The following is a 27,319-nucleotide window of genomic DNA, read 5'->3' on the forward strand; positions in this document are numbered from 1 at the left end:
AGATGGGAGTAGGCTTAACAATGAGATGAATAATGAAATATCTGAAGTAAAGTAGTTTTATATATTTAATACTTAAGTTCAATTTAGATGTTAAATTAAAGAGTAACGTAATCAGGAGTGTTCACAGTCAGGTTTGAAATACAGTACTTCAGATTTCTGGAGACTGAGAACCCCTTCTTTCAAGACAAGATCAAGTCATTCCGAAGTCCAAGCATGAATTGTTAAAAATAAGATATCTTTAGATAGATACTTTTGACCAGTCTTATCAGGTCATCACACACATTTTTAAGCTTCAGAAAACGTTGGCACGTGTCTATGCAAAATTTTTAACACTGTAAACACCATCATTAGCATAACATTAGCGCACAGTGAAAAGAACAGACAAGCTATCTTTTCTAATCTTCTCAAAACAGGCATTGGTTTGGTAGTTATGGTTTCTTCTAGTCTTGGGGATGTTATATGCAGCAGAAACTCAGCTATAGAAGAGAATGGTACAGAACTGGATTTTTCCTGACTGATTCTTGATCTTTGCTTTACATTAGGTTCCAATCATTGCCTTTAGTGGGAAATTGCTTTTAATTACATAAGCTATATAAATGTTTTAAGAGGCCATGTTAATTAATACTTTTTTGAAACAAAAAAAAGTGTGTACTCAGTATATATCAATCACTACTTTAGAAACAAAAAAATCAATATATAAAATAAGGTATAACATTTGAAACTAACATACAAGAATTTAAAATACCAAACAAAAAGAGAAGTAATGCTTTCCTAGTACTATAATACTTGAATTTTAGGAACAAAATGGTAGTAATTGCCCCATGAAACAGCTTCATCATTCAGTAAAAGATGTTAAATGATAAAACACTGAAGATAAAGAAAAACAATCTACTTAGTAATTCCAAAATCACTATTGATACAGTGAGCAAAAGCAGTGTCACATACACACAAGCAGTGTCATCATACTATATTCTACAATATTTATGTTTTACTACACCTTTCTCTGCATGGTCTGGAACCATTTTTCAGGAAATTCCTGCTTCAGAGACAGAGAAAGTTAAATAGTGAAATAGGGCTTTGACAGGCAGAAGTCTAGAAAATACGAATGATGTCACCTTTTAAATATCAATTTAAGCAACAACCTTCAGACAGATCTGCAGTTGTAAATGCAATCACAGCCATTAGAGAAACAACAAGACACTATACACAGAGCACAGATGTATCATACTTGGTCCCTTTTCCAACCCTGCTTCAATTGTTTTTGTGACAGCTATTCAAACACCTTAAGTATCAAAGTCTTCACCTGTAGGATAAAATAGGTAAGACCTGGCAGTAATACAGGCCCTACCACAGTTACTAAGGGTTATGCTCTTAAAACTACCATTGTTGATGCGAGTTTCAAGAGGAATGAAGAACTGAAAATGCATACACCACTGATATAGAGTATATTATTCTTTCATACTATATATATCTCAAAATATTTACATCTACTCATGATGTGCTGAAAATTAAACAATTGCCATTGAATTCTACTAATAGCTATGAGAGACACTAGGACATAGTTTATTAACAGATACACAGTCTTGTTCAAATTTAGGAGAATAAGCGTGTACACTGAAACCATTCAACTGTAGAAGTGTTATTGTTGAGGCGAGGAAATCTTAAGGAGGAAAACTAGAGGATTAAAAGTAAATGCACCTTGGAGTAACAAAGTTATTTATCACCTGTGAGGTTGCCTTAGTAAAAGATTCAAGAAATATTTGCTTATATAAAGAACATCATAATATCAAAGCAAGAGCCAAGACACAAGCAGTCAGTGAAGCACAGATCTTCAGACTTCAGTGTGCAAGTAGATGCTGTGCAAGGTGACACTACCAGAGTGGGCACTGCATCCACAGGTGCAGGACCACCAAGGTCAGCATCTGGCTGCTTTCCAAACACAAGGCCAAAATTCCAGGTGTTCAGAGGCACTGCTCTGGCTCCACCAAGAATACATTTACACGGTGGGTCTTCCAAACACAGAATTCAGGGTTTTATTGAAGTCAGGGGATTTCTGCCCAGACACCTATAACATTATTGACAATGTCTGAAAATAATATTATAGTTTCTATGAGTGCTTATAAAATTTTCATAATTACTATAAAAGCTTATAGCTTCCAGACCATGAATAGCTCAAAAGCCAATTTTCTTCCATTTCAATCTAGAACTAACACAGGCAATATTCTATGGAAAAAAGAAAAGTTGATTGAAAAATATTTAAATTAAGAACAAGTGTTATATAATAGAACTTCTCTGCAACACCTTCAGACTGATCTTTAACTGTTTCCAGTAGCTTCTTAACTTCAGTATTTTTGTCATAAGATATACTTATCTTCCAACAAAATAAGCTTGCACACAGCAAACCCCCCTGCATGGTTAGGCTTCTGTTTGCACACATGAACTCAGCAACAACACAGTAGCCTGAGTGTCCTAGTAAGCAATTTGCTTTTGTCTCCAAACAAGACAGCGGAGAAGCACAACACTGCCATCTCCATCTAAAATGGTGAAGTACAAGTATCACACAAAAAGTTTACAAAGTAGAGCAAACAAGAACATATGTAAAGGCTTCTAAAACATTTACAAGCAAATTAAGATAAACACTGTCACGCAGAAAAATTAAGCTTAACCAATAAGCATAGTGTACAAGAAATGCATCAAAATCAACAGCACCAAAGCCTAGAAGCGACAGAACAAGTGAGCTAGCTGAAAATGCACATTCCTCTCACACTTCCAGCCTCAGCCCCTGCCCCCAAATGACCAGCATACAAAAGGCAGAAGACATACTTCAAGGTGTTTCTATGCCTTAGTTTAACCGACAGTGTTCCAAATTAACACAAATCATCATGTTTTTTCTAGTGATAGGCTTATGCACTGGGAAGCAGACAGTGACTCAGCTTTCATATCTGCAATTTGCTGTTTTTTTCCCACAGTCAAGCGGGTTATACACTGAGAAAAATGCAATACAAAGCCTAAAATACATTCCCCAGACCCTAAACTCAATTTAGTATTAGTATATGTTCATCAGCATTCCAAGAGTATGAAGAAAAGATTATTAAGCTCTTTCTTAAAAAGCTACATGGAACATTCCTTCCTTCTTAAGCCTCACACAAAGCAAAGCAAAGTCCTTTTTCCTGGTAAGGATTATTTGAATAAGTATCTTCCTTTAATGGTATTTGTTAAAGCTTCAGGTTACCTGAGAATCAGATCCTACAAGGGGAAATATGGAAGCTTAGTTAGCTACCACAACAGTGAAAATTAAAAAAAATGCTGATACCTGTTAAGCTTTGAGTGAAGTTCAGAATTGAAGTGTTCTTGGAACTCATTGCAGCCTGATAAAACAGGTAAAGCAATCCAACAATCCAGCTGCTACCAGAGCCATTACCTACTTTTCCTTCACTGACTGAGAATTCCTGCCAGCCCCCTCCCAGTTCAGCCAAATAAACTAACAGAAAACTAATCCTACCAAAAGCAATTAGGCTTTTGTAACTTAGGCTCCTTAGATTAGTTCCCTAAAAAGTGAGCATCATTTCGAAGAGTTTCTTAACACAATGAGAACAGGCATAGATAAATAGCACTGCATCTCCTAATAGGTCAATGAGGAATATTGCAACAGAAGAATAATATATCGTCAACTTCAATGCACCAAGAATTTGTGCAGATTTCAAACCAGAATAACAAAGGCCACTGAGCTGAATGCACCAAGTAAAATGAGAAAAGTATTCTTGTAGATAGCCTTTGGCTAAAGCAAGAAATAAGCCTTGCACAAGCAATGATATCCCTAACAACAACACAAGCTAATTGTAAAATCAAATAACAAACTGAAAAAAAAAAAAACCAACAAAATATCATACTGACAAGCACTCTCCCTGGTGTTTTAATTCTACAAAGCGTTGGTGTACAATAAGAGCTCCTGAGACTATCCCAATCAAGGAACCGTTTGGACAGGAAACAAGGAAGTTCAACATAGAGGAAGTTCACACTTAGTAAATGGGGAAGCTTCTTTAAGAGACAGCCTATAAAGCTTGCAAGTTTATTGCTTTAGGCATCAGAAGGAACAGAGGAGCTGAGTGGATAGATTTACTGGCTACAACAGGTGGGAAAAAGCTCAGGGCCTTCATTTATTTACCTAGTTTGTAGACACAAGAAAAAAGGAATATTTCAACTACATACAGGAGGAGAGACTTCGGAGGAGATCACTGATATTTAATATTTTCCCCATCAGCAGGTTTGATAACACAACGGTTCTTCTGGCAAGATCAGATGTAGAACATCACCTGATGTTCTACATATGAATATGTATGTTCTACATACTGATGCAGAGAAAAAGCTAAACTCAATAATCACTGCCAATTCGATTATTATGCAGGTATTTCTTTAATACATAATATGATGTCGGACACACAGTGAATCATTTCACCTAATATGTGTAACCACTGAGGCTGGTTACAAGACTTTTATACTGGTTAAACATACATATTCATATAGATTCCAGGAAATACTCGTTAAACAGTTACATGTTCATTGTTTTTCTGGGAACTTATTAGTATACCCACTTTTCTATGCATATCACAGTTTCTTCGTGTCTTCTGTGTGCCTCTGATGGTCTTTACCTTATCTCCTTCCTCACTTAGTCCTCTTTATGAGCTCAGGTCTGTCCTTTATTCCTGCTGCAGAACTGTCCTTGCTTCAACTAGTAAACAAGCTAAACTCCTGTTACAATCACATTCTTCCTTACTGCAAGCTGGCCAAGATTTGATTCTTATTTATTCCTTCCTTCAATGCAAAGCACTATGATCAGAGTTGTAGAAAAATCTAGAGTCACTGAGCAGAAGCAAAACAAAACAAATGGAACTTCCGTTGAATGGAAACAGACCTCAAAGAGATGTTGGCACTGTCAGAACACTGTCAGCCTACACACTTCAACAAATGAGGGAGAAACACAAATACTGGGCACTGAACAATGGAAGGAAACTTGCGCTCAATGCAGCCCCAGAAGACAGAGTTCAGCCTCCGATTCAAAGCAACCAAAGGTGACCAATACCCATGGGATGAAAATCTCAGCTCAAAGGATGAGAAATTGAACAAGTCCCAGACATGACTTGAAGAATAACAGAGATGTCCATAGAAGCTTCTAAGTCAAATACTGACAGTCTTCTTGTATCAGAGTTTCATAGCCTAAACTAGGACATCAAAACAAAACAGCAATGCCATTAGATACATGTAAATAGGCTCAGACAGATGACTGCTTAGGTTTTTGCTCACTTAGTACAATAGGTTCAGGAGCAGGTTTTCAGTGTCTGTGGAGTCCATAAAAACCCTGTTCCTCACTCAGCAAGAATACCATTTACAGACCAATTACAAATAATCAACTATTTCCAGATATGCGCCCCAGGTCCTTCGGTAAAAAGCCAGTGAAACCAGGTCCACAGCACAACAGCATGAATGTGATTTTACATACATAACTAGGGGCAAGGGAAGAAAAATACTAAGAGGAACTTTGTTGAAGTTTGAGAATAAAAGTTCTAGAACAGAACAAGAAATAACATATAATAAGAACACTGCAGCCATGAAACAATTAATGGAAAAGGATGCCAGTGATACATCACAATAGCTCTCCACCTTCTACGCAAAGGCTTCCATTTGTTGGATGGAAAACCATTCTGTAGAAGATTCCAGGGTTATCAGTTTTCCAAGAGTTTTATGGTGCTTTTCTGTGCATCTTATTATCACTTAACACTACAGCTGATCCAGAAATACCTGACAACAGATTGTACATTTAGAAGTACAAATTCAGATCTGGCTAGATTTTTCAGCTAGGAGCTCTACAGCATGTTACAGATTTTTTTTCCCCCACCACAGATATAAACTGAGAATGTAAACTATAACAGAAATATAATTAATTAGCTATCACAAAAGCCATTTCCTACAGAATTTTATTTTAAAATTATAGCAAATATTCCAGCATTTTAGCCTAATGTCCAAATGTAAGTGGGGATACCAGTTCAAATCTTGAGCAGGATTTCATAGAGATAACTTAATAGATTGTCTCAGATTTACAAGTAACTTAAAAGTAGCATTTCTAATAGTTAGAATTAGTTACTTAGGTGAGATGGGCTCTTTGATGGTCATCTAGTCCAAACTCTTCTCAAAGATGGGCCAACTTTTAAATTGATTCAGACGATGCAAGGCTCTGTCCAGTCCATTAATTACTCTTTATGTATTTTATAACATTGTAGAGAAGACTGAAGCTTTCGACTTACATGAGAATTATATAATGTTCATCCTTTATTGCTGTGATTAGCCTCCATTCTGCAATAGTTACAACAGAAGTAATGTATTTTAAAACTTTACTTCTCTCATTGAGTATTTTTAACTACTTTGGCATAAAGTGAATATTCTTCCAGTGTAAAACTCATTTCCTACAAGCACCATGTGACAACAATCTTTTAAAGTTTTTGTTTAAAATTAAAGCATGATAATTTCCTCCAGTATCAACTGGACACTTCTGAGTGCCCAAGCCCCCAGCCAGTGAAATAATTCAACAACAGATCAGCTTCTGTACACACAGAGGTAGTAGCCACCTAGAACTAGTCATGAGCATGCTGATATGCAGGGCACCACAGGATACCTGATGCAGCTCTAGTACAGTTCAGAAATTCAGAGAAACAGTAACTTCCATTGATTTCAGTGGAATTGGGGTACTAATTAGTCTCGTGGTTCCAGCACTTCCAATTCCCCTAGAATTGAGGAATGACAGTTCCCCTGAAAGCATACATGAAAAGCTAATGCGTTAGGGCCGAGAAAGCAAAACAAGTTGTCCTCAGCTTAAAAAATTAAATGCATTACTTCCCTTTTCAGAGGACTTAACTGACCACTACAGCCACTGCATATGCAGCTAACCTGTCAAATCCATACCACTAAGCAAAAAACAATTCCAAGTTTTAAAGCCCTAGGAAGAGAGAGCAAGAATGAACACACTTTGGTAGCCTGGTGAAAAAAAAACAAAAAACACATTCTTGGAAAAGAGGATTTTCTTGGTTCCTTCCTGGGCTACAAACTAAGCCAAGGAGGGTCCCAATTCTCTAACTTGAATCTTCTGGGGCTGTAATGAATCATTCAATAAGCCAGAGGCATCCAGGTTTTGCTTTTGCAGAATGTAGGCAGTCTAAATCTTGTCCATAGTCAAAACTATTTATACTACAAACTTGAATACTGAAAGGTTTACAAAACAATTAGCAAGCATATTTTATATGTTCCAAGTTTTACAAACAGTTCAACCATCATACAAAATGTAATACAATGATTTATTCCTCTGCCTGAATTGAATTTGCTAACCATAAAGCTTGTAGTTACAATGAAGACAAAGCAAGCTACCCCTAATTCCAATTGCATTAAATAAGGTCCTAGCCCTATTCATGTCCCATTGAAAAGAGGATTTATAGAATACTGACTCTCCTATCAAAGTTTTTTAGTTCTTCACAGGTTTTGCAATTCAGGTTCTAGGTGAAATCAGATATTAATAAAAATGCAGAAAACAAAGATTAAAGATCAGTTTAAGACTGAGTTGGTAGTAATTGTGGTATCAACTCTATTTGACTGCAATCAGACTGCATCCCAGAAGGATGCTATATGCCCAATACAGTCCACAGAACGCATACAGCTCAGTCTGAGTAAAGGAGTAGTTTAGTCTTTAGGGTCCCCTCGAGTTCTTAAAAATGGTTGGAAGATGTATAGATAATAAAAAAAAGAATAAAGGTAGGGAGAAATAAAAAAAAAGAAATCACAATTAAGGTAGCTTAAACCATCTCTTCCTCCTCCCTCCTGGGATTATCTCCCTGCTTCTCTACAAATTGTGTAAAACACTCACAGCATCCCAGTAAACATGCCTACTTCAGTTGCAGGTGTCTGACTTGAAGTACCTTGGAGGAATGATCACTCCTGCAAATCTCAGCACACCAGCCTAAGTCATTGGTGAAAATATTCAAGTAGTATCAACACATTTATGCATAACCAAGAAAAAAAAATAGTGAAATGTTGTATATTGTTCTGGTTTGGGTTAAAGCAGAACATGTTCTCCGATAAGCCTCTTCTGAGTAACTTCAGTTTCTGAAAGTTACCAACACAGTTCTTCAGACAGTCTCTGCCTGTAGAAGTGATAGCCCTGACAGTTATCATCAAGGTAATGGGCCATTGCTGGTAAAGGGAGTTGCATCTGCTGCAAGGAGCAGACAGAATAGGTGACCCAGTCTGGCCAAGGAAGTATTCCATGCCATATACATCATATAAAAGCTTAGGGATCATGAGGGACAGGCTTCTTTGATGGCCAAAGTTCAGGGAGGGCCTTGTCTGTCTGTCTGTCTGTCTGCCAGCCACTGAACCTATCTGTGTTCACAAATCCAATTGCTAAGTTTAGCTCCAGCCTGATGCTGAGTCCAGGCCAGGACTTTCCCCACGCCTGTCCTGCAGTGTCAGTGGTGACATTACCATCCGAGAAGTTTGAATTAGCTTTGCATACTTGAATAGATTTTATTATTTTCTTTTTAATATTATTTTTTCCTTTTTATTATTGTTGCATTAAAGCTGCCTTAATTTTGTTTTAACCCACTAGTCTTCTTCTCATTTTGCTTTCCCAGGGTGTGGAAGGAAATTGAACTAAAGCTTCTCAGTTTAGTTACTGACCTGGCTGGGGCACCCCAGCTGAACTAGGCCATACAAGTAAGTGATTACGTATTATATGAGGAGTTAATGAGTATTTAAGTAGAAAACCATTCTTCTTTCCTTTAGCTTAAGAAAGTATACATTGATATGGAGAAAAGGAAAAAGGCTATTGCATAATGAAAAGTAAACCATACTACACAAACACAAAAGTAGTTGCCCAAGTTACTTCAGCCCAATTCCAAGCATTCGTTCTAGGACTACAAGATTAAGTAAATTACTAGCCAAATTAAAAGTGTGATCACAGAATCACAGAATCACAGAATAACCAGGTTGGAAGAGACCCACCGGATCATCGAGTCCAACCGTTCCCATCAAACACTAAACCATATCCCTCAGCACCTCATCCACCCGTGCCTTAAACACCTCCAGGGAAGGTGAATCAACCACCTCCCTGGGCAGCCTGTTCCAGTGCCCAATGACCCTTTCTGTGAAGAATTTTTTCCTAACGTCTAGCCTAAACCTCCCCTGGCAGAGCTTGAGGCCATTCCCTCTTGTCCTGTCCCCTGTCACTTGGGAGAAGAGGCCAGCACCCTCCTCTCTACAACCTCCTTTCAGGTAGTTGTAGAGAGCAATGAGGTCTCCCCTCAGCCTCCTCTTCTCCAGGCTAAACAACCCCAGCTCTCTCAGCCGCTCCTCATAAGGCCTGTTCTCCAGCCCCTTCACCAGCTTTGTTGCTCTTCTCTGGACTCTCTCCAGAGCCTCAACATCCTTCTTATGGTGAGGGGCCCAGAACTGAACACAGGATTCGAGGAGCGGTCTCACCAGTGCCGAGTACAGAGGGAGGATAACCTCCCTGGACCTGCTGGTCACACCGTTTCTGATACAAGCCAAGATGCCATTGGCCTTCTTGGCCACCTGGGCACACTGCTGGCTCATATTCAGTCGGTTGTCAACCAACACCCCCAGGTCCCTCTCCTCCAGGCAGCTTTCTAGACAGACTTCTCCTAGTCTGTAGCACTGCATAGGGTTGTTGTGCCCCAAGTGCAGGACCTGGCATTTGGCCTTGTTAAACCTCATGCCATTGGACTCTGCCCAGCGGTCCAGCCTGTTCAGATCCCTTTGCAGAGCCTCCCGACCCTCCAGCAGATCGACACTTCCACCCAGCTTAGTGTCGTCCGCAAACTTGCTCGGCTGCTGGATGAGGGAAAGGCTGTGGATGTGGTCTTCCTGGACTTCAGCAAAGCCTTTGACACAGTTTCTCACAGCATTCTGCTTCGGAAACTGTCAGCCTCTGGCCTGGACAGGCGCACACTCTCCTGGGTGGAAAACTGGTTGGATGGCCGGGCCCAGAGAGTGGTGGTAAATGGTGTGAAATCCAGGTGGAGGCCAGTGACAAGTGGGGTTCCCCAGGGCTCAGTGCTGGGTCCAGCCCTGTTCAATGTCTTCATCAATGATCTGGATGAAGGCATCTGATGTATCAGCTGATAAATATTCTTGCAGAACATTTCTGAATGTAGACAATCTTTGTGTGTAAACAATAACTAACCACATGGTAAAACTGCTTTATCAGCAAAATATTTAGAAGTTCATTCTACACTGTCACTTACCTTCATACCAGCAATTTTGACAAGTGACATTGTTAATGGATGTTTCAGGGCTATCTGCTCCAACTTTGTGACCACTTTTTGCTTCTCAAAAGTCTTCAAAAGTCACCTGTGTTTGCATAAACTTTAGTTTCAAATCACCTTATTTTCCTAATAATTTTCAAAAAATACTTTTGATTAGAGTTTATAAAATCCTTCTCCTTAGTACTTAGCTGCCAGAATTTGAATTTCAGATAAGCATAATGCAACAGAAAAAATATATCAAATACAAAAGTTCAATACAGGGTAGATTATGCATTTTACAGATTTTACAGATCTATAAAAACAGTTTGGATTCTTATGTCTATGAATATAGAAAAGGAGGCCTTTCATATACCACTTCAACAAGGGGTCAACAATTTCTTTTAGTTCATACAGGAATTACCAGGTGTTATCCTATTTTTATGCAAAACTGTTAATTTTTATTAATTTTTAGAATAATCTTTCCATTTATTTCCCAGAATTGTAAGCTAAATTCCAAATCTTGATTCAGGAAGAAAACATAATTTCTGCTTACAGTAAATGGCACCACATAGGTACTACACAATCATTCTCTAGGTTTTGCTTAAATCCATACTATGCTAAACAGTTACTGTCCATGCCTAATATGTAATTGTCTATGAACATTCACCTAATTACAACAAGCCCTAGAAGAACAATACAGAACAAAAGCTTCCTTTCCAGGAACAGGGTGAAATCTCTTCCTTTCACTCCCTTTGTGAAGTAGAGATGACTACTTTTTACCAGTGTTGACTGCTCTTATATTAAAGAAGAGACTCCAAATACTGCAAAACAATTAATTTTTTTTCTAGAAGGTCTACTCCACTTCTAACCCAGCAGACTTCAATGAGATTACTGAAAAAAATGATGCATCTGCTACCTAAACTTAACAAGGTCTGCTCAGCACAAAATATTTCCAGCTTTGCTGGCTACATCAACCTTCATAATCATCACAAGTGACAGAAAACAATAAAAAATGCCATCCCACAGAAATGTTCAGAAATCAGAGCTGGGTAAAGGGTATTTTCAGTCCAAGTGCCAAGCATCCAATTAATATTTTAGGGCAGCCTTTACATTAGTCTACCAGGAAAAGTCTATTCTGACAGTAAATTGGTAATTAGGAATATTTAGCAAGAGTATTCCTGCTAAATATTCTACATTTAACAAGAATAGGTATATGTCCATTAGTATAATACTTCAGTTACAATTATAAATGGCAGAATTCCAGCAACTTAGTAACTTGTTTATCTAACTAAACACATTAAAAGCCAGCATTGCCTACATGAACTTCAAAAGACTGAAATGGCTTCTTTTTTAATCTGTCAATCAATATGTTTTCAACAGGCCAATTGGGATAATTATGACTTGATGAAATATTGAAGACTTTTTCCAAAATGCTGTAGAGTGTCACATATGAAACCATCATAGCTATCCACACTATGATGTTAACTGTGACTTAAGAGAAACAATTACTTGTTCAAAACCAGAAAGTAGTAAAAATACTAGTTACTGTTATGTGCTATTATGCAGTCTTCAACTGACTTTATATTTTAAGTTCTACTATAGTCTTTAAAGGGTTTGGAGGGAATGTATAAATGACATGGTAAATTTGCTTTCGAATTCAAGGAACTTTTAAAGAAATCTGTTCCTCATTTAGCTCCCCAATGAGAAACAATATTTTCATTTGTAAACATACCATTTCACAATCAGACATTTTGTGCTTTGAGGGTCTCTGAAATAAAAATCTACTGAGCTCTAACAACTTATTTAAAAAACAAAGCGGTATCTTTTCAACATAAATCTTTCAATACCTTCTGCACCCCTCCACAATCTAACATTTAAGGAAAGATTTTAAGGAAAATTTAATCTAGTGTCCAAATATAACTTTTACTTTAAACATGAGGTCATCTAAACATCTGTCTCCAATATATCCCTAGGGATTTAAATCAAAAGTCTGCTAAACATGTACAATCATTTTGAAAATAAATAACAGAACAAATTTAGTCTTGATTATGATTATCATGCTTTTTTAAAAGGAAACATTTATTCTAATAAGAAAAGTCTGAACTAATTTAAACTTTTTGGACATTAACTTGGAAGGGTTTCATACTCTAAATAAGACATTTCTTTCCATTTAGTCTCTAGCAATATTCATTGGTTTATGTTTACAGAAAGCCCATATGCTTTCTTCCTCACCTTTAGAAATGTCTAATCAATAAACTTATATTTCTTATCAAATTAAGAAGTATAATTTTGCAGAAAGGAGAAAAATTTGATGACAAATCGTCAGAAGAGATTGATTTGTTTCCTTTTTTGTCATCTAGGATAGCCATCATCATACTTCACACTAAGGAAGAATATGCCAGACAAAGCATATCGCATCTTGATACTTATTTTTTTCACTGCTTACAAAAAACACAGTAAGGGCTGTTTTAAGCAAGGATTTTCTAATATCCCAGTCAGTATTACAGTTTAGCTACACAAATATTTACTAACAGATATAATCAAATAAGTGGCAGCCACGTCTCTTCTACTTAGTTCAACAACCCCAATCCTATTCAGAAACCTAATACCATTTGGGAGAAGAGAATGAAGCTCTCATCCATACAACACAGTAATTCCTTAAAAGTCCCATTGCTTTGGTTCTATAACCACAGGTTTGGAAATGAGTGACAAGCAGGACTATGAGGACTCTCAAAGCTCCCAGTTTCTTCCAGAAGTCATCTTCTCAGAACACTGCAGATTCCTTCACACAAGAATTCATTTTGATGAGGAACTGTTCCAAAGTTGAACTAGTACAGCAACATAGAGACAAGGTCTACCAAGGATACAATCACAGAAAACACCTAAAAAGGATGCTGCACATAATACTCAGAATGCAGCATTAACAAGGCAAACACTCTTGTTCACACTGCTATGTAATTCTAACAAAATTAGGGTGTATATACTCTTACAAGGTTATGACAACACTTGTCAGCATCTCTAATAAGACTGTTTCGAAAAATAAATTCTTCTAACAACCTATAGACATCCCAATGCTTTGTTTTCTACTCACTGCTTGAAGTTAAGCACATGTGTATAGACCATCACATGCAAGGCAGCATCGCAAACCAGGCTGTGGAGAACACAAGTATATAACCAGCCTAAAAGAGGCTACTGTATTGTCACCAGCTCTGAGTATTTCACAACCTCATGGCTCAGATCCCAAATTCATCTACAAATCTTGAGAGCCATTACTTAAAGTTTATTTGGGTTTTAGGTTCTTAAAGCCCTTATAATTCATTTCAAGCTTTAGTGACACAACACAAGATAAGAATTTTTTGAAACTCAAAACAAGGGTGGCTTTTTTTCAAGTTTTGAAACTAAATCACATAGGTCCACAAGCAGGAAGAGACTTCAAATATCACAAAGCCCACAAAAAAAAAAGTTAAATGTGGCTTCTCTATCCATGATTATGGCAGTTAGAATCACCATATGGTGGGGGGTTTTGTTTGTTGAGTTTGTTTGTGTTGCTTTTTTTATTTTTGCCATGCCCTTCATGTTATACCAAGTTAAGCATTCTTTCTGGAATCAGCTTAAAAAAACAAAGTTGACCAATATTTACTACACATTCAAAATATATACTCATTTGGAAAATTAAGCCTGTAACTAAATATTAAGAAATAAGTGTTGGTAATAGTGAATAAGTAAAACTTCACTCTGTTGCAAGAATTAGCTCAAAGGGGAAATGGATTATATAGTGTAAAGAATTTTTTCAAACTGCAAGTACTATTAAGGACTCATTTTGCTGAACTGGGAAATGATCCATTGACTAAAGGGTGGAAGATGACCCATAAACTACGTTTCCTGTCAAAAATTGGCAGACTGAAAAGGATCTGGAGGAAAACAACAATAACAGCTGTTAACAATGTGGTTCAATGACTGAAAAGCAGATGTAAAGGCCAATTACTCCTGTGTTTCCTTTCCCCGCTATATGGGCGAGACTCCTTATAAACAGTCAAACTTTCTTTCTCAGATATAACTATTTTTTCTTATCAGAAAGCCACCACTATAGGCAATTGAAATCTTCGATGTTTCAGATATTTATGAAATTATATCCAATTGAAATGAACTCCCAGGACAAGACATACTACGTGAAAAATGGCATGTACTTGTCCTGCAACTATTTAGCTATCAACTCTCAACACACCCAAAGCAGGTGATGTGTACTACAGGCTTCCAGCACAGAAACTACTATTTATGACTGATGTTTAACATTTTCTTGCACAATAGATAATTGGGCAATAAAATTTATAATTTAAAAAAACAGTATTGATTTATTTTATCCATCAACAGGACTAGTAATTTGTTTCCAAAGGTGGCGAATGCCAGTCCATCCCCTAAGACTGGGAAAAAAAAATTATACATTTTCAACTCCAATTGAAACAGAAGAGATTTAGGGCTTTCTCTGATCAAGATGCAGGTACTTGAAAATACTTAAAGACATCCCTATAACAGAACTATTGTCAGTTCTATCAGTTCATTGCCACACTGATTTACAAGACTAAGTAGTAGGGGTTACATCACTATATGAGAAAGAGGGGGGGGTGTTTCCCACTTCTCTTTCGTTCTCTTTGCACTTTTAATTCATACCAACCCTAATCATAATACTTAAGCCAGTCTGATGAGTTTAGGCTAATATACCCATTTTTCAGAGAGAATTTTGACAGAGTCAATCCTGTAGTAACAGACAAGTTCTTCCAGTCTCATTGCCATGATTTTGAGTGTCTCAGTATACTACCTTAAAATAGAAAAGTAACAAGCATAAGAAGGAATACTTACAAGTGTAAGAAAGGATATCCACAGTACTGTCACAGACACTGAGCAACAGTTAAGGAAAAATTTGTACTATCACTTAACAGGCAACAATCCCAGATATTCTGCACACAAATAACCAGAATCAGTTTTCTTTTCAACTTCTAGAGCACTGCCACAGAAATATACATATTGCTATGAAAAGCTATACTTTGTTTCTACACTCAAATTTTATTCTTATTATGTAAGTAGCCCTTATGCTATGACAATGTTATACTTCTATGACAAATGTATTTGAACATGAACATACATCATGAGGTACAAGTGGTGAAACAGTAAACACAGTAAAGAAAATTTGCTCTTAACACCAGTAAAATCTTTGCCCACAAAAGTTGTATCAGCTTCTCAGAACTACCACAGCAGGCAAAGCATTATTTCGCCTGTACACTTTACAACAGACTTGCTCCAGTTAATTATGTTGACTCCCTACTTGCTTTTACATGTATAATACTGGTCTGTAATATGCTTTAAATTGGAAATCTGAGAACAAAATATTTAGAGTTTCTTCTGAAGAAGTACGTATCTTTAAGCTTTTTTACTTTGCTATAGGTCTCATTCCTGCCAATACTTGAAAGAAGTCAACATTAGCTTACAACAGCATGTAACACAGCAGTCTTCACTTCATTTATAGATGGACATTGAAAGTTTGAAGAGATTTCTGCAAAACCACATAAAATCTATGTTAAAATTAAAATAATCAACAACAAATTCCTCAGTCTAGAAATCAGTAGCTAGTTGCATATTGATTCCACTGGGCCAGAAGTTGATCCCAAGTTTTCTGATTTATACGTGGTATCTTAGCCTTAGCACCATCTTTTGACCTTTACCAGAGATATATCATCATTTACAATTTTTGCAACTGATGCAAAGAAAGGCAAATTCAGTGCCATTGGGTTTGCAGTACATGAATGAAATCAGCATTTATTGATCTTTATTTGTTTTATATCTCTAAGCTTTGCTTTCTCATATTATCATCAAAAATGACTTATGCTAATCTTCTCACCTACAAGTTCTTCAACGTACATTTTTACTTATCTTCCACCCATACGAAATGCCACGCTTAGTATCTTATTGCAGCATTACACTGCCATCTCGTGGGTAGTAGAGCAAAAGAGTATCAATAACAGCGTTTGAGGTTTGGGGTTGATCGTTTTGTCACTAAAAAAATAGAAAATGTATGACATTTCTTTAAATCCTCAGTCTTAACCTTAAGATTTTGTACATATGGTAAGTGTCTTATTGCGTGCCCATAGAGGATTCTGTGTATAAGTTTTGTTCCATTGTTTAACAGACTAAATAAAGCTCAACCAACTGCTTGTTTTTCCCAGTATTTCTCTTGGAACAAAGACAGAATGAGATTGATGAGTTTGCTGTAGGATGCTCAAACCAACAGTGAATATTACGGCAAAACGACACTAGCTTAGTTTGAAATTTGACCCCCAGGTTCAACAAGTAGTATGTTAGGAGCAATTTCTGAGTCCAACCAGTCTTTCAGATTCAGGGGTAAATTTTAAGTGTTGTCAGCTGGTAGAAAAGAGGAGGCTAAGATACTCTCAAAAATTTCCACTGGGGAATGTTCACAAGGTAACTGTAACTGGTTCATTACATGGCATTCTGCATACCCTCAGATAGCTGGTCACTGCACTGGTCTTCACCGTGGAGGTATGTTCATCTCATGGGATGAAGAAAATCACTTGACCAGTTTAAGTGCTCAGGAGACTGAAGTCAGCAATTCAATCATACCAACTTCAAAACTAGTATTAGTTTTTGTGAGCTTCTCCTGTGGCTGTTTCTTATTTTGAGGGATCCACTTAAGTCACAAACTGACCTGAATACTGTATTCCCTCTCTGAACTGTATAACAGTGAAAGCAATAGGAGTTGTATTATCTTTGCAAAGGTATTTCAAATTTTCTTTTGATATTTTTCATAAAACACAGTGGAGGGGTGGAGAGTGATTGTCTGAGTAGAAACAAATAGAAGTTTTTCCAAGTCCTAACTTTCTAACTGTCCTATGTCCTCCAGATTGCTAGGACCATACTTGAGGAGCTTCAGGATACCCAATCTCAGCTTACAAATACTTAACCTTCTTTCGGTCTTCTCTTCACCCAAAGTTCTCCACCATATTGTCAACAAATCAGCTCCCCACAAAAGCTCTAACTCCAACACCAGATAGCATGCTATCAATTTCTCAGCCTAGCAGAGAAAATTGGCCTCACTGGTATGAACACGTACCTGGAGTACTTTAACTTGTAGGCTGTTTCCTTGAAACTAATAATATTTGACAGATTCCCACCCTTAGCTTTTCAACATAAAACCAGTCTTTGTTAACATCCAAAATGCCAAGTGTAGGCAGTGAAAGACAGTGATCATGTACTGTAGTCGTAAAGAATATTTCAGCCTTAAGAGACTTCAGAAAGAGGAAGGTTTAAGGACTTTAAAATATTATCGTTTCAAGTCAAGATAGTTACAAGGTTTCACTAAGTACTTAGCTAGTGAAAATGACCTCTGAGCATTAAGTAATTATTTTAGTAACAAGCGTCAATTTTATTCCTTAAAAACGGGGAAAAAAAGCAGCTAAGAAAACACAGAACACTCATTCTAACTTTAGCTGACAGAAAAATGTCAGAAAAATTATTGCAACATATTAGTTAAACACCGGGGAGGGGGGAGGAGGAGGAGAGAATTAGCCAATCTCCCTGCTGTTTAAAGTGCTTCCTGTGTATCTGTCACACTCCCTCTCCCACTCATAGGAACCAAAGAACCTAAGGTGTTTCAGAATGTGCTGGCCACCATACCTTGCAATGATGTTTGTCTGCCTCTAGTGACAGGAAGACCAAACACTTTAATACTGTATTTGCATCCGACAGTCTTATTCTGATGACCTGCTTTCCTGCTTATCAGTCTGGCTCAAAGGAGTTGCTGCTATCCAGGATAATCAACTTTGCTTGCTGCTGAAATAAAACACCTCTCAAAAGAAAAGGTTTGGACTTTCAAATGAGCTTAAGAGAATTAGGCTCCCAAATCCTATTAGATTTCAATGGAGCTGGAAACCTAACTCTTTCCAAAGAAATCAAAGCCAAGAGGTCCAGACAGGCAGAAACCCTGCTGCTTCATGAAAATATGAAGAATGGGGAAAAAGAGATCAGCTCTGGTTATTCTTAGAATGAATTTTTTTTTAAAAAAAAAAAAAAGCTCATTTTATTCTGACTTTCCCATATTCATTTTGCAGTAAGAGAGGGTAAATAGTTCATGTACATTTTTTAAACAACTGAATTACAGCAGAAAAGTACTTAAAAATCAGTTCAATATTACAGATATGAAAAACATGTCATCTTTGTTTTATCACCTATTACATATATTAAATAAATTCTTCAAAATTTTAATTTCAAATTTAAAAATGTTTATGTGTTATTTATTTGAAAATGTGTGGAAGAAAGAGATGTGATCATACAAACTAATAATAAGTACAATTCTGTATGTTAGGTGTGGTTTTAGCCAGTTGTCTCCATCTGCAGCCTTTTCGTATTAAAAAAACAAGAACATGTAGCAAGTAGCTACATCATAAGTAGCAGCATCATAAAACATTCAGGGTAACTATATTCACCCACTCAAGGCTCATCTGTGCAGTTGCTTATGATGACATTTAGACTTCATAATTAAGCTGACTCAGGACTCTATTAAAGGATGTCTTGACAAATTGACTTGGGTATCATACTACATACTTAGCAGTATTCAACTCCAGTCCATGAGGAAAGAACACTCCATTGACACTGTATGCAACACTATTATTTTAATTTCTGCCTTTTCCACCACAGGCAGACAAAACAAGGGAGGTTTTCATCCTTGGGAAACAGAGAAACAATTCTTCCTATGACTTGAACCCTACACTAACTGGATTTCTCAAATACCCTTTTGAAGGATTGCTATAAATCTAAGGAAATCAATTAGAGATTCCCAAGTTGTTCTTTTCACAGTGATTCTTACAGCTTAGAGGGTTTATTTTCTGTTAATTTTTTTCTATAAATTCCACACATGCCTTAGTTTACTAATTAACTACTAGAAAAAAGGAGTTTGCCTGCAGTTCACTGTACTAGAAGGGACCAAACTTACTTAACAAAGTGTCCCAATTATATTTCAGTTGAAGTCCTTTCCTCACTATTGTCTTGCCCAGGCAAGCAAACAAAACCAAGTATTTTCAATTATGCCATTAATGTCCATCCAGGAATCTGAAAGATGGGAAAACTGAATGCTAGCAGAAAGAACATAGGCCAAGACTGGATAAGACTTTGTTCATATTGAAGATAGAGTTCATCCTGAGGAAGCAGAGCTTTCCATTTAAGATAAAGTCAAATTACAAGCCATGCAGAAGTAGATGCACTCCTTGTCACAGTCATGAAGTACACATGAGACCTTGTCATGCTTAAGTTTATCAGTTCACTTATACCAGAGAGCCATGCAAGTTTAACTTAGAAATGCCTCAGACAGCCAATAGTATGTTTCAATCTTTTCCTTTACAATACTAAATACTTTCATTTCTCCTTCCTTCAGCATGCCAGTATCTTCCATTTTATCAGCACTGTAAATGAGGGGTCATGCTTCATTTCCTTCCTCTTCCCCTGTCTTTATTAAGTCCACTAACAAGTCCTGTCATCTTCCATAAAGCTTAAAAAGTCCCTTTCTTCCTGTTCTGACAGCTTAGGCTTATCTCTAATCATTTTCCACTCGACCTAGCAGAATCACTTCTTATCAGGTCCTTTTGCATCAGACATGCAGATGCCAAATAACCTCTTATTTTACTTATGCGGACTACATTTCTGACTGTTCAATTACACCTATTCTGATATGCAGCTCATTTTCTAACCACCTCTCTATTTTCTTATCATTGTTTTGACAAAGCCACACACTTACAGCACCTTTCTTACAGCTTCATACATTCCTTGTGCTTAACTGTACATGATGATCAGAACTTCTTAAAAACCTGCACATTAGTACACGACAATCACTTTTTTTTTTCCAGTTTCCTTCTACATACCAGGCTGTGGTACAGGTAGCAAGGCCACACTAGGATGTCTGTGACAGTCACGAGGCCCGTAAACACAGCAAAGCACTTACAAAAGTTCTGCGTACTTCTGCAGAGGTGGTTAAAAGCAATATTGTGTCTAAAGTGATACTGGAAAACTTTCAGGCAACCAAACCTCATTAGGACAAAATACCAAGTACACTCTCAACAACTCATGTCCTGCATCCTTTCCTTCCTGCCTCTATCTTTTCCATGTTGGATCCACACTTGCCTGAGAAATGCAACCTTTAGACTGAAGACCTCAAAGCTACAGCCTTCTTTTTCTATCTTCTCTATAAATTACCAAGAAAAATACCATTGAGTTCTAAGCATTTGTGAAGTGAGTTCAAGTTTGATCGATTTCCTTCTAATACCTTTGAACTCCCACTTCGAGCCATATGCTGACCTCCCCCTGGTACAATTTTAGTGTTGTTCAGACCTTTAGAACAGTCCTTACTGGTTTATGTCAATATCAGTGAGTGGAATATTTCTGTACAGATTTAAGGCTAGTTATGGAGATGATGAACCTGCCTGCCTGATAGACGACTAAGCAAAAGGATGCAAGCATCTGTTGATAGTATGCCTTTGGACTAGATTCAACAGTGTTAAGTGCAGACCGGTTGTCTCCTTGAACTAAGAACTCTCTCAGCTTAAGTTTTCTACCTGCCAAATCAGCAAATAGTTTTCATGGAGACTTTTCTCTATATCACTCTCAAATACAGTTGTTCTGCAATTCTAGTCCTTCTGTAAAACTCTGCTTTTCTCTGAATGACAAGTTTCTTTCCAGTGTGTTAGCCAAACTGTCCACATTTCTATGAGAAAAAAAAAAGATCCTGTACAGAAAACAAGTTGCTGCCAAAGGATAGGGAGATACTGAGTTAGAACAATGTGATCCACTAAGGCACAGGCCCTCTGCTTTGGGCAGATAAATCCATCATCTTGTGAGACATCTGGTAGCAAAGCACCTCAGTATCCCTTCAGATACCAAGGGCCTGTAACAGGTTAGTACAGATTAAACCTTTCTTTTCTCTCCTAAAGGAGGGGGGGTGGGGGCGTGGAGGAGTGGGGGGGCTGGGGGGGTGAGGGTGGCAAGCAGAATTGAAAAAAGTTTCAAGATTTCAAAGGCTGCAGAAGCGCTACATAAGCAGTCACACAATACACCGGAAAGGCCAGGACAGCAGACCTCTCAGCTTCTGCTGTGACATCTCTCTGTGGCAAAGCAGAAGGCTGAAAACAAAGGGCACGCAGATTCACGAGCATAAAAAAGAAGCACTCAAATATGTATTGGTAACGGGAGTGCATGAAAGTGGATTTAGGGATAGGATGGGACTTGGAGAGAAGACAGCAGTGTTGCAGCCACAGTACACACAGGACAATTTTGCTTTTGCCAAAGTGTTACATAAGACACGGCAGTATTACCATGTAGCTTTCCTCTTTCAGTTAAAAATAACATAGTAAACAGCATTTCCACCCCAAAAGAGACACCAAAGAATACTTAAAGAACACACTACATAATTGGAATGCTAACAGGATTTACCCACAACCGTCGAAAAAGTGGGATCTCGTGTAAATAACGCCAATTCTGATTTAGGTAAAAGAAACTTGAGGGAATAAGTAGCAATGCTTTCATTGCTAAGCAGATGCCTATAGTTTTGACATTTGTAGTTTGCAGCACAAATAAAGTGATGACTTAGTGACCTTGACATTCATAGTGTCATAGAACAGTTTGGGTTGGAAGGATCTTTAAAGATTATCCAGTTCCAACCCCCCTGCTCTGGGCAAGGACACCTCCCACCAGACCAGGCTACCCAAGGCCCCATCCACCCTGGCCTTGAACACCTCCAGGGATGGGGCAGCCACAGCTTCTCTTGGGGACCTCTGCCAAGGCCTCACCACTCTCATAGGGAAGAAATGCTTCATTATGTCTAATCTAAATCTTCTGCTCTCCAGTTTATACCCACTGCCCCCAGTCCTGTCACCACAAGCCTTTGTAAACAGTCCCTCCCCAGCTTTCCTGTAGCCCCTTTCAAGTGCTGGAAGGTCGCTATAAGGTCTCCTCGGAGCCTTCTCTTCTCCGGGCTGAACAAGCTCAACTCTCTCAACCTGTCCTCGTATGGGAGGTGCCCCAGCCCTCCGCTTCCTAGAAGTTCGAACAAGCACAGAATATTTCCCTTCAGCCCCGCATCGCTCTCTGTGCGGCAGGAACGGCGAGAGCCGCACGGGACGCGCCCGAGAAGGGGACAGCGTTGTCGTTTATCGCCCGCGGCGGCCGCAGGGCGCGCCGAGCGGCCAAACCGCAGCCCCGGGCAGCGCGAGTTACGGCCCCGGCGGGGGAGGAGCCGCGCCGGTCCCCGCGGCGCGCGGAGCCCCCTCCCCCCCCGCCCCGGCCCGGGAGCAGCGCGCGCTTTACCCGCCGAGCCTCCCGCGACGATCTGGTGAGCCGCCTCCTGCGGGAACCCCCCGCGCTGCCGAGCCATCCCCGCGGCCGCCGGGGGAACGGGCGCCGAGCCGGGGCCGGGTGGGGAGAGCCGCGGGGAGGCGGGGGTTATCTGCGGGGCGGAGGGGGCGCGGCGGGCTTGGGCAACGGGGCCCGCCCGGCCCCGCTGCCGGCGATCGCGGCGGGGAAAGGGGCCCTCGGGTGGCCTCCAGGCCCGGGCGGAGCCGCCGGCGCTGGGAGGCGAGACTTCGGCGGCCGGGAAGGCCTGCCGCCTCCTCGTCTCGTGCCCTTTGCTCCGTGCTTGGAGGCCGGTGCCGTGCAGCCCTGCTCCCCCCCGGTGCCGCGAACCCGGGTCACGCCGGCCGATCGCCTGGCGCTCCGCCACAAGAAGTATGGCCCCTCACCACAAGAAGGATGTTGAGGCTCTGGAGCGAGTCCAGAGAAGAGCAACAAAGCTGGTGAAGGGGCTGGAGAACAAGTCTTACGAGGAGCGGCTGAGAGAGCTGGGGTTGTTTAGCCTGGAGAAGAGGAGGCTGAGGGGAGACCTCATTGCTCTCTACAACTACCTGAAAGGAGGTTGTGGAGAGGAGGGTGCTGGCCTCTTCTCCCAGGTGACAGGGGACAGGACAAGAGGGAATGGCCTCAAGCTCCTCCAGGGGAGAATTAGGCTGGACATTAGGAAAAATTCTTCACAGAAAGGGTCATTGGGCACTGGCAGAGGCTGCCCAGGGAGGTGGTTGATTCACCTTCCCTGGAGGTGTTTAAGGCACGGGTGGACGAGGTGCTAAGGGGCATGGTTTAGTGTTTGATAGGAATGGTTGGACTAGATGATCCGGTGGGTCTCTTCCAACCTGGTTATCCTATGATTCTATGATTCCGCTTTCGGGAGGGGTCAGCAGTGCTGCTCGGCTCACCCACTGTCTTTCTGAAGCATATACTGTTCTTTCTTTTAAAACCTTTAGACTTTGTTTCCGGGTCTTTGGTGGTCAGAGGACACGGGTATTTTGTCACTTGCAGAGAGGTTAGTGCACGGGTTACAGGGACCTATTGGCCCATCTTTGTAAATGAAGCGGTGCCAGAGCATGGGCTGGAATGCTGGGACACAGCCAGTACTGCTGCTGGCAGTCCCCATCGCTGAAGGCCAAACTGTGATTTTCCAGAAGATGCCAGACTGCTTTTCCAGAAGGGTGCAATGTGGGGGCAACATGGGCTGATCCCCAGGGTGGCACCATCGAAGGGGAAGACAGTCTAGCCGTGTGGATGCAAAGCACACGGAGACCTTTATTCTCAGGGCCAGAGAATGGGCATAGATCCTTTCTGTTTACTAGTACAGATGTAGTCTTTTTGACTCAGAGCCAGATTCAGGATGGCACTCAGGTTGATAAGCTACAGCTTCAGCGCTTGACCAACAACTGAATACCTAAATGTTTCTATGGACATGGAGCCTGCAGAAGATGGGAGAAGACACAGTACTGCACGTGTTCTTTTATTTTCCCTGTGTTATCACTGACCCTGGTCTGCTATTCAGAAAAGCCCCTAGGTTACCAACAGCTAGTTGCAAAGCTTTTTTTCTTTTTTTCCACTTCTTCTCTTCCCCCTAACTCTGAATAGCATTTTGGTTTCTCACACTCTTCTGTGTTTCCTCCTTGTGCACGTAGTCCACAGCCTCTAGTACTGATATTTCTTACCCCAAGGGAAAGCTTGTGCACTCTGAACTCAGCCTTTGCTTCCTTTCTAATAATTGGGTACATACAAGCTCGATTACATTGGTTTGGGGGAGAAAACAGAGCTACTGTTGATCTGAAGGGCACATTTATTAGAGTTAAGAAGATGGATTTAAGGAAATGGCTCTTGAATGAGGGGCTAGATTGTTTGTTTAACCAGTCACGTGGATAATTTTGGATTAATTATTTTTCTTTCTTACTAACAGCCCTACAGTGTTAACACAGACCAAGATATTCATTTAGAATCAGAAATCCTTCACGTTATCTTCAAAGAGATTCTGAATACCATGTTTGATCTTCAGTATCTTGAAATAGAACTAGCAGGCTAGATTTGCTGGCACCTCTCCAAAACAGAAGGAAAAGGAAGGTATTTTTTACATCCTTATTTCTTAACTACTTTCCCCTGAAAAAAAATACCGACTGCTGTTGCCTTACAAGAGCATCAGCTTATGCCAAACTCAAAGCGTAGGTAATTTGTAACTAGGTGTATTTACGTATTCCTGCAGCACATCTACCAAAGGCAAATGTTGGTACCTATTTTTTTCTCTATTCCTTAAGAAACATATTAAGTGAAAACTGTTTCTTTTGTTTGAGCAGTATGTTTATGCACTGTTTTCCATGCCTGAGGTAGGTATTTGACTGCAGTCTGCTGTCTATATACATTTTATTTTAGCAAGAGAGGGGCTTCTAGGTTTTCATTTAAAGCCTTTGAAGCAGTGACTTTATGGTAAAATCCTATGCGCAGTGAATTCTAGGCACACCAGAGGCATTGTGCTAAAATCAGGATTTCATGACTCTGATTCTAGGAATATATGAAGCATAGTGGAGTTTAAAAGAATACATGCTCATTTTCCTGGTCCTCCATTCGTGGAAGGAACCTTTAAAGCACAAGAGGAATCTGCATTTTTTTTCTAACGATACCACATCTTTTCCTGAAGGAATAGGGAAAAAGTTGAGGAAAAATTCCATTGTGAAGAAAGGTTGACTGCTATAAAAGTGAAGATGGAAATACCTAAAGTAGACAGGCACAAAGAAATACCATTCAGCATACTGACAGATGGACTTCACATAATCAAAGGGATTAATTAGTAAATGGTAAAAATATATTTAAATAAAAGATAAAATATATTTTTATAGGGATTTAAATGCCATAATTATTTCATAGAGGTGGAAAGCAGTGCAATCAGAGACAATTTGTTTCAGAAAATGTTGTGAAAGATGTCTGAAATTACAGCTTTCTAGGTGGGGTAGATGGAGAAACAAAGCTTACTGTTACCTCATTCACTGGGAAAGAACGTTTTTTCCACCAACAAAAACCCAATGATTTTTACATGAAGAGGATTTTGAGAAGGAAGGATCCTTCAACAGCCTACAAGAGGGTTTTGTGCATAAGGTTTTGAAACTACAGTGTATTCATCCCCCCCCAAAGGCTTTTCTGGAAATCATTTGTCAAACCTTTCCAAATATGTTTTCCTATTTTGAGAATGGATTGCAGGCACTGTAGTATTCAGAAGCCAAAACTTTGTAACAGTGTCAATGGAAAAGTATTTTCATGAAGTCATAATACTGTTCTGTTGGGCTAGTTTATAGAGTTCCTGTGAGGGCTTTGGGATATTTTAGCAACAAATGTTGCTAACTGAATAGAGGTTCCAAACTGGAAAAGAAATGTAGCTTTCGGTAATTTAGAGCAAAGATTAGAGAAAACCAATGTTTTTACTGCTATGGAGAAGTGTGGAAGCATAGAAAATACATGGAGAAGTGTTAAAATAAAGTGTTAAGACTGAAACTGTAATTGCAAAAAGGAATTATATTCAAGTATAAAATCCAGTTATATGATTTACATGCATCAGCAAATGAACAGTAACTTGCATTCTTTGTGTGTGGGAGCAGAGTGGGGACTGCTGTGGAAATAAAGAATAAGTTCCTTAAATTAATAAACATTGAATGTGCTGACCTTTAAGTAATTAAAATCTCAACTTTAGTGTTTCAGTAACATTTGCATTAGATCTCTTGTTTTGGCTCTTTGAGACTACCGCTCAATAAATATAACAGGATCATCAAGTCTCCAGTGTTCTGTCAAAAAGCAGATGCTGAAACATCACTACTTGCCTTCAACAGATATAGGTCTCCCTGCACAGTTTCCTTTGATACAAACAGCAAATCTAGTCTTAAGGCGGACTTGCAGTAGTTCAACATTAAAGAGAATTTGCAATTGACCAGAAGGTGTAGAGAACAGCCGGTTAGGTTTATTTTCTGCAGAAGGTGTTGCGGCAACAAAAAAGTTTACCTGAATAAACTTTTGAAAACCAGTGTTCAGAGTGTGTATCATTTATATAGGGATATGTTTACAGAATAGCATAACACCTGTTTCTTAAAAAAATAAACTGTTATTGTTAGGAACTATAAAGTTTGTCACATAGTATTCAAACCCCAAACCTATCCACCTCAACAGAATTAAATTCTCCAGCTGAGTATCTCTTTTCTGTCTTGCACATCTCTTTATCTCCATCCACTGCTCCCTTCTCCCCTGCAAAGGTTGACCTGCCCGCTCTGCAGATTTCATAAAGCACCTCTAGGCTTGATCCCATTTTCATGTGGGAAACAGTCATTTTCATTTCTCTTCCCAAACCAGTACACGCGCGGCACTGCATCCTCCTCCGGAGCGGCCCTGGCAGGGTTTCTCGCTCCGTGTGTGATCGCTGCATCGCTCAGCAGCCCACGCGGTTCCCGGGCAGCACCCCAGTGCCAGAGCCTCCCGCTGCCCCGGCCCCGCGCTCCGGGCCCCGCTGGCCCCGCGCCGCCTCTCCCGCCCGCGGGGCGGGGCCCGCCCCGCGCCAGAGCGCGAGCCCCCGCGGCCGCCCCGCCCCCGGGCCGCGGCCCCAGCGCCGCGCGCGCGCCCGCCTT

General features: G+C 39.6%; 1 protein-coding gene across 1 annotated transcript in view; it reads right to left on the minus strand.

The window, feature by feature from the left end:
• SLC25A21 (solute carrier family 25 member 21) overlaps positions 1-22,769 on the minus strand; it is a 252,672-nt gene extending 229,903 nt beyond the window's left edge. Inside the window, exon 1 of the mRNA XM_069858464.1 lies at positions 22,665-22,769. Coding sequence (XP_069714565.1) covers positions 22,665-22,731 — 67 coding nt within the window. The 5' untranslated portion in view covers positions 22,732-22,769. The remainder of the gene's footprint in view (positions 1-22,664) is intronic.
• Between the last annotated feature and the right edge of the window lie 4,550 nt (positions 22,770-27,319).

Source organism: Phaenicophaeus curvirostris, chromosome 5 (genome assembly GCF_032191515.1).
Source record: "Phaenicophaeus curvirostris isolate KB17595 chromosome 5, BPBGC_Pcur_1.0, whole genome shotgun sequence".
Classification (NCBI taxonomy): domain Eukaryota; kingdom Metazoa; phylum Chordata; class Aves; order Cuculiformes; family Cuculidae; genus Phaenicophaeus; species Phaenicophaeus curvirostris.